This window comes from Myotis brandtii, unplaced genomic scaffold (genome assembly GCF_000412655.1).
Source record: "Myotis brandtii unplaced genomic scaffold, ASM41265v1 scaffold208, whole genome shotgun sequence".
In the NCBI taxonomy this organism is placed as follows: Eukaryota; Metazoa; Chordata; class Mammalia; order Chiroptera; family Vespertilionidae; genus Myotis; species Myotis brandtii.
In genome coordinates this window covers 2,422,202-2,428,105 of record NW_005357764.1, presented here as the reverse complement: position 1 = coordinate 2,428,105, position 5,904 = coordinate 2,422,202, and the positions used below count along the sequence as shown (strand labels likewise).

The 5,904-nt window shown below is 57.8% G+C and overlaps 1 protein-coding gene across 5 annotated transcripts in view; it reads right to left on the bottom strand.

Annotated features, from left to right (window-relative positions):
• Positions 1–5,904, bottom strand: part of RNF44 (ring finger protein 44) — an 11,134-nt gene that overhangs the window by 4,398 nt on the left and 832 nt on the right. The window contains exons 1-4 of one of the 5 annotated variants that reach the window (XM_014539083.1): positions 5,745–5,898; positions 965–1,116; positions 578–788; positions 19–186 (exon numbers count right to left, since the gene is read on the bottom strand). In XM_014539083.1, coding sequence (XP_014394569.1) covers positions 19–186; positions 578–788; positions 965–1,071 — 486 coding nt within the window. In that variant the 5' untranslated portion in view covers positions 1,072–1,116; positions 5,745–5,898. Of the gene's footprint in view, positions 1–18; positions 187–577; positions 843–964; positions 1,117–5,744; positions 5,899–5,904 lie in introns of those variants that run through there. The other 4 variants (XM_014539082.1, XM_005865511.2, XM_014539084.1 and 1 more) reach the window with 4 other exon arrangements.

Genomic DNA, 5,904 nt, shown 5'->3' with positions numbered 1-5,904 from the left:
GTGGAGGCCCTTACTCACCGGGGGCGGGAGGCAGCAAAGTGGGTAATGCTGCCCACTGAACATCACGGAGCATGCTGGGAGCTGTTGGGCACTGCAGGCAGGGATGTGCTGGCCTGAAGGCAAGGGGAAGGCTTGGGTCGTCACTGTGGTGACTGTGTAGGACAGAGGGACAGGTCCCTGGTGCACCTGTGGATGGAGAGAAACCCAGGAATTGAAGGGAGGAAGCCCGGCCATAAGATGCTGCCCCAGGTGAGAAAGTCCTGCCGGGCCACGCCCTCTCTTCTCTAGCTGGGGCCTACCTAGGTACAGACCTGGCTGCCCCCCTGCCCCAAGTCCAAAGGGCAGAGAGCCTCTGGGAGCCTGGGAGGGGCTTCCAGCTCTACCACTCATCCACTGTGTGGCCCCGGACTGGCCCTTCCCTTCTCTGGGCCTCAATTTACAACCTATAAAGCAGGGCTAAGAATGGCTCCCTAAACATGCAAGGAGTTAAGCAAAGGGAAGTCAGGGCTCTGTCACCTCTGTTTCACAGATGGGCTTGCCAGAGGCCGGGGGGCTGGAGAGGGGGTGTTCTGCCTACCTGCTCGTGGAGATCAACCATGAACGGGCTCTGTTGGGAGGCTGGGTGCAGCATTCGGGGGCTCCCGCCGGCAGGAGCCGAGGCTCGACGCTCCTCTACAAGGAGGTGTGGTGGTCGGGGCGGAGGCTGCTGGGAGGGTAAGCGCTCATCCTGGGCAGGCAGGCGGCCCTCTCGGCCAGGGCTGCACCACAGAGAGGAGGCCCGGGTAGGACTGAGGGGACACACTCATTCACAGAGCATGGAGAGGAGCCAAGGCCACTACCCACTGGGGAAGGAAGAAAGCTCAGGGCCCGTGCCCGCCACCCCTGGCCCCTGTGCCCCGGCCCAAGCTGACAGCCCCAGTACCAGGAGCTCCAGGGACTGCAGGACTGGGAGGTTCCTTCCTACCTTCCCCGGAGCTGGGCCAGGGTGCTACCGGGTCCTGCAGACAATCTCCGCTGGCCCACAGGGGTGGAGGGTGGCCACCTAGTCACTGCCAGAGCCCATGGTCGCATCAGGGGTGGCAGAGGGGTGGAGGGGCTGGGCCCGGGCTCACAACCCTAGGAGTCAAAAAGAAAGAAACTGAAGCATTGAGAAGTGCAGCCACTTGTTCCATTAAGGGCCCGGAAGACAAAAATCAAACCTCTGTTGTCTGATTCTGGGGCCACCAATGTCCACCCCCACCCCTGTGCTCCCCAGGCACATGGACTGTGGGTGGGTTGAGCCCTCTTCTTGGCACTGGGGCTCAGAGCTGAGAGACGGGGTCAGGCTTGGCCTGCAAGGATCCCAGGCCTCAATCTTCTGCTCTGCAAAATGAGACCGAACTCCCTCAGGGTGCAGCAGTTTCAGAGGGCCGCCCAGCCAGCTCCTGGGCCAGGTGGCTCGGTAAGGCTCCTGTAGTGTAGGGCCCTCAGGGCACACTCAGGTGTGAGGCTCTAGCTCTGGTCCCCAGGCAGGCAAGGTTCCTGGGGGACTCCAGCTTCCTCCCTTCCATCTAGTTGGCTCAGGGGGGATTCCAATCAGGCGTGGGGCCCAGTTTTCCTTCCACTATTGCCAGGTAAGAGGTTCTGACCCAGATCCTGCCCTCGGGGCTCCCAGTCTGCCCCCAGGTGACAAGGTCCTACCCGGCCACCTTCCTTCCTTCTCTCGCTGGGGTCCATCTAGGTACAGACCTGGCTGTACCTGTTTCTTTCCATAACCCATTCCCACAGTGCCTACCCATGTGTGACTTCTTCAAAGAAGGTATTGTTTGCTCCATTTTACAGAAGAGAAAACTGAGGCTGAGAGAGAGGAAGGGACTTGCCCAAGTGTCAAGGCTGGGAGGTTGGGCTGACCACAGCCCCTCACTGCACCCTGCCACCCATGGGAGGGGTCCAGCCCAAGGGCATCCCAGGAGGCGTTGAAAGAGGCCAGCCACCTTGGTTGGTCAGGTAGGTCTGGAATGCAGCTCTGGGGGCCTCACACAGCCTCCAAGTGGGAGGTGGGGCTTGCTGAGAGAAAAAAAGAGGAAGCCAGAACCTAAGGGAGGAAGTTGTGCAGGAATGGGGTGTGGCAGGTCTGCGCCTTCCCTGGGAACTAGGGGTCCAGGTGGGACAAGTTAGGGGGACCACTCATTAACTCCAGAGGTTGGGATGAGGCCCCACAGGGAAAGCTTTGAAACCTGTCAGGCCCCCAAGCTGAAGGCCTCTGCTGTTCCTGCCCCAGGAAGGCCCCCACCGCCCCTTCTCCATTTGACAGAACTCCCTACGAATCCTTGACACCTCCCTGTTGACACTGCCAGGGAGCAGTGTACTGTCCCTCAGCACCTGTTCCTTCCTGCCAACAGTGGCTAAACATTTCTTTTGTGAGGTCTTTGAAGCCCTGACTCTCAAAACGAACCTGCAAGCAAGGCTCTTCTCCAGCTGACAGGACAGCGTCCTGCCAAGGCCACCCCAGGAAGAGGCTGGAATTCACGCCTCCTGCTACTGGCCGGCCTAGTGTGGTAATAATGCACGCCGGAGACTCGACCATCCAGGGCCAAGGCCAGTCTGGTGTCGTGAAGCTAGTGCCAATAATTCAAAATTGGGAGGCTACAGGATTCCGGCCTTTGGATGGTCAGGGGCCAGAAAATCTGGCTCCACTGGTCCCTCATTTATGCTTGGCCCCCCCTTACTTGGAGCATGAGTCACCCCAGGAACACTCCCCACCTGCCCACCACAGGTAACCGGGTTTGCGATCCCTGGTGTGGGTCAAGTACACACCCTCACACATGCGTATAAATACACTGCCTCCCTGATTCCCGCTGACAATCCAGCCTTGCAAGCCAAGGCCGAGAGACTCAGTGGAAACCTCCAAATAACGGAAACAACAGGCCCCTGGACTCCTGGGTCAGAGTCGTTACAGGGTTGGGGAACAAGGGCACCTAGATTTTGTACCAAATTCTCCAGCAGTTTCTACAACACAGATAGGTTTGGGAACCTCTGCTCTCACTGACTTCAGAGATGCTGGGAACCCAGCCCCACTGATAAAGAATAACAGTAACTACAATACTCCCCATGTGTCTGTCATCTTGATCAGTCCTTACTGCAACCCTCAGAAGCAGGGACAGTGAAGCTCAAAGAGGTGAGGTCCAAGGCCAGTTAGCTGGAGTTGTAAGTGCACTGGGACACGACCCAGGCAATGGCCTCAATGGGTACTCTTGCGGGAGGCTGTCTTGCTGAAGTCTGGTTAGCGTCAAGGCTCAGGGGTGTGGACCCCACAGAGGCCCAGGCCCATGGGAATCTGTCCTGTGGCCAGCCCCTCAAAGACACCCACTTCTCAGGAAAGGGAAGTAGCAAGGAGCCGAGTACCCAGAGCAGCAGACAGAAGGGGCTCTAACTGTGGACACAGGACACCCTGACTTCTGAAGCCAGGGTCTTAGGCATTTCACTTCTCCTCTCTGAAACTCAGCTTCTTCACCTGTAAAGTGGGAACAGCCTAATGACCACCTCCAGTGGACTGGCAAGTGCTGCTCACAGGCCCTGGTAAGAGTGGTTTGTAAAGCTTAGGTGTGAACAATTACTATCTATATATATATAAAGGCCTAAGCGACCATTACCACCGGTCACTATGACATGCACTGACCACCAGGGGGCAGACGCTCAACGCAGGAGCTACCTCCTGGTGGTCAGTGCGCTCCCACAGTGGGAGCAGCGAGGCACCCAGCCCGGGCTCAGGGGGCTCAGGGTTCCTCCCCGCCCCCTACCGCTCTGTGCACTACTGCACACTACTACATCCCTCGGGGGATGTTGGACTGCCTGTGCGGATTGCAGTCTGACATCCTCTAAGGCAGTGGTTCTCAACCTTCCTAATGCCGCGACCCTTTAATACGGTTCCTCATGTTGTGGTGACCCCCAACCATAAAATTATTTTCGTTGCTACTTCATAACTGTAATTTTGCTACTGTTATGAATCGTAATGTAACTATCTGATATGCAGGATGTATTTCCATTGTTACAAATTGAACATAATTAAAGCATAGTGATTAATCACAAAAACAATATGTAATTATATATGTGTTTTCCAATGGTCTTAGGCGACCCCTGTGAAAGGGTCGTTCGACCCCCAAAGGGGTCGCGACCCACAGGTTGAGAACCGCTGCTCTAAGGGGTCCCAGATTGCGAGAGGGCGCAGGCCAGGCTGAGGGACCCCACCAGTGCACGAATCCATGCACTGGGCCTCTAGTTAGAAAATAAGAGAGGCTGACCTCCACTCCACCCTCCAAGCAGAAATCAGGGGCCACTTCAAGCTCTGCAGGTGGTAGCTGGGAAATATGCCTCCCTAGGGAATACCCCTGCTGACAATCGAGGGGCCCCTGATTCCCGAAGTCCTACTAGGAACAGAGGCAGCAAAGAGGGGACACACCCACTTCATAGTTGAAGAAACTGAGACCCAAAGAAAGGAAGTAACTTGCTCTAAGCTACAAAGCCAGAAAGGGACAAATCTGGTGATGGCTGAGCCCCTGGGCCCAGATTCCTTCAATCCCCGACCCAGTTGCATCAGTAACCCTAAAAACCACCTAATCCCAACTCTCTATTCCAGGCCCTACAGATCGGGAGAGCTTTCTTGAAGGGGCCTGCGACTTGCCCTATTATGAAGAGAAAGAGAAGTGAGAGAAGCTTAGATTGAAAGCTAGCAACTTGCTCAAGGTCAACAGCAAGGGTGGCCACCCCAAACTGCTCTGCCTTCCCACACTCCTCTGCTGTCCTCTCAGTGAGGTCTGTGCAAACGGATCTTGAGGGTCCCATCCCTACCCCCAATCTTGCCTGGAACCAGGTACCACACCTTGCCTCCATGCCCACCCCTACCTGCCATGCCCCAGCAGCTACCCCCATCTGGGTCTAGGGAGTCCCTTCCATGTCCTGTCACTGGGGCCCAGGTGCCGTTTTGCAGATTAAGCAAAGTCAGCCTGAAAGCTTGAGTTAACGAAGCGAGATGAGAAGCCTCCAGCCCGGACTCCTAGGGTGACCTTGCGCAAGGAAATCTCTTCGCTTCTGTGAGCCTCAGTTGCCACAGCTGTGAAACGGGGATGGAAAGCTCTCCCTCCCAGAGTGCCCAAATGAAATCAGAGGGCACAGGATGCAAGAATCCAGGCGGTCACATTAGGGGGGTAGGAAACCGGTGTCCCTGAGCGGCAGCCCCCCCTCGCCCCCCCAACGCGGGCCAGGTGCAGGCTGCGGGGCGATGGGAAGCGTCCTCAGCTACCCCTCCCAGGGATGGGACGTCAAGGTGCGGACCGCCGCCAGGAGAAGGGACTCCCTCGCCTCCATCTCACTCCTTTGTGCCGCGCTCGGAAGGACAAGGGGGCGGGAGGCCCGACTGCGGCGTCTGAGCAAGAGCGCTGTGACTTTAAGAGTCGAGGATCCCGGACCATGTGCTCCGCGTGAGACAAAAGCAACAACAAAGGAAGTGGCGGCGGCGGCAGGGGGAGGGGGCGGCTCCTTCCTCTCCAACCGCAGCGCTCAGACTCCGGAGAAGGGAGACTCGTCCAGGCATTGGGGCTCTCGGGGAGAGGGTGTTTCTGATCTTAGAGGTCTCGCTGCCCCTCTCCGGACCGCCCGTGATTAACCCCTGCGGAGCCAGCTATCTTACTGCCCCCAGTCCCAGGGGAGGGGGCAGCAGTTCCCAGGGATGCGGAAATCGGGAGTTGGGGGCTCTGGCCCCGACTCACCTTCAGCCTCCTGGACACACGTTGATTCCTTTGTTCCCGATCTGGGGCGGCCAAGCCGGGCAAGGGGGCGGTGATGGGGTGGGGGGGGTCTGCCCGGACCCTTTAAGAGCCCCCACCCTGCGGAGCAATGTGCTCCCTCCCCACCCCCCCGGGGCGGGAG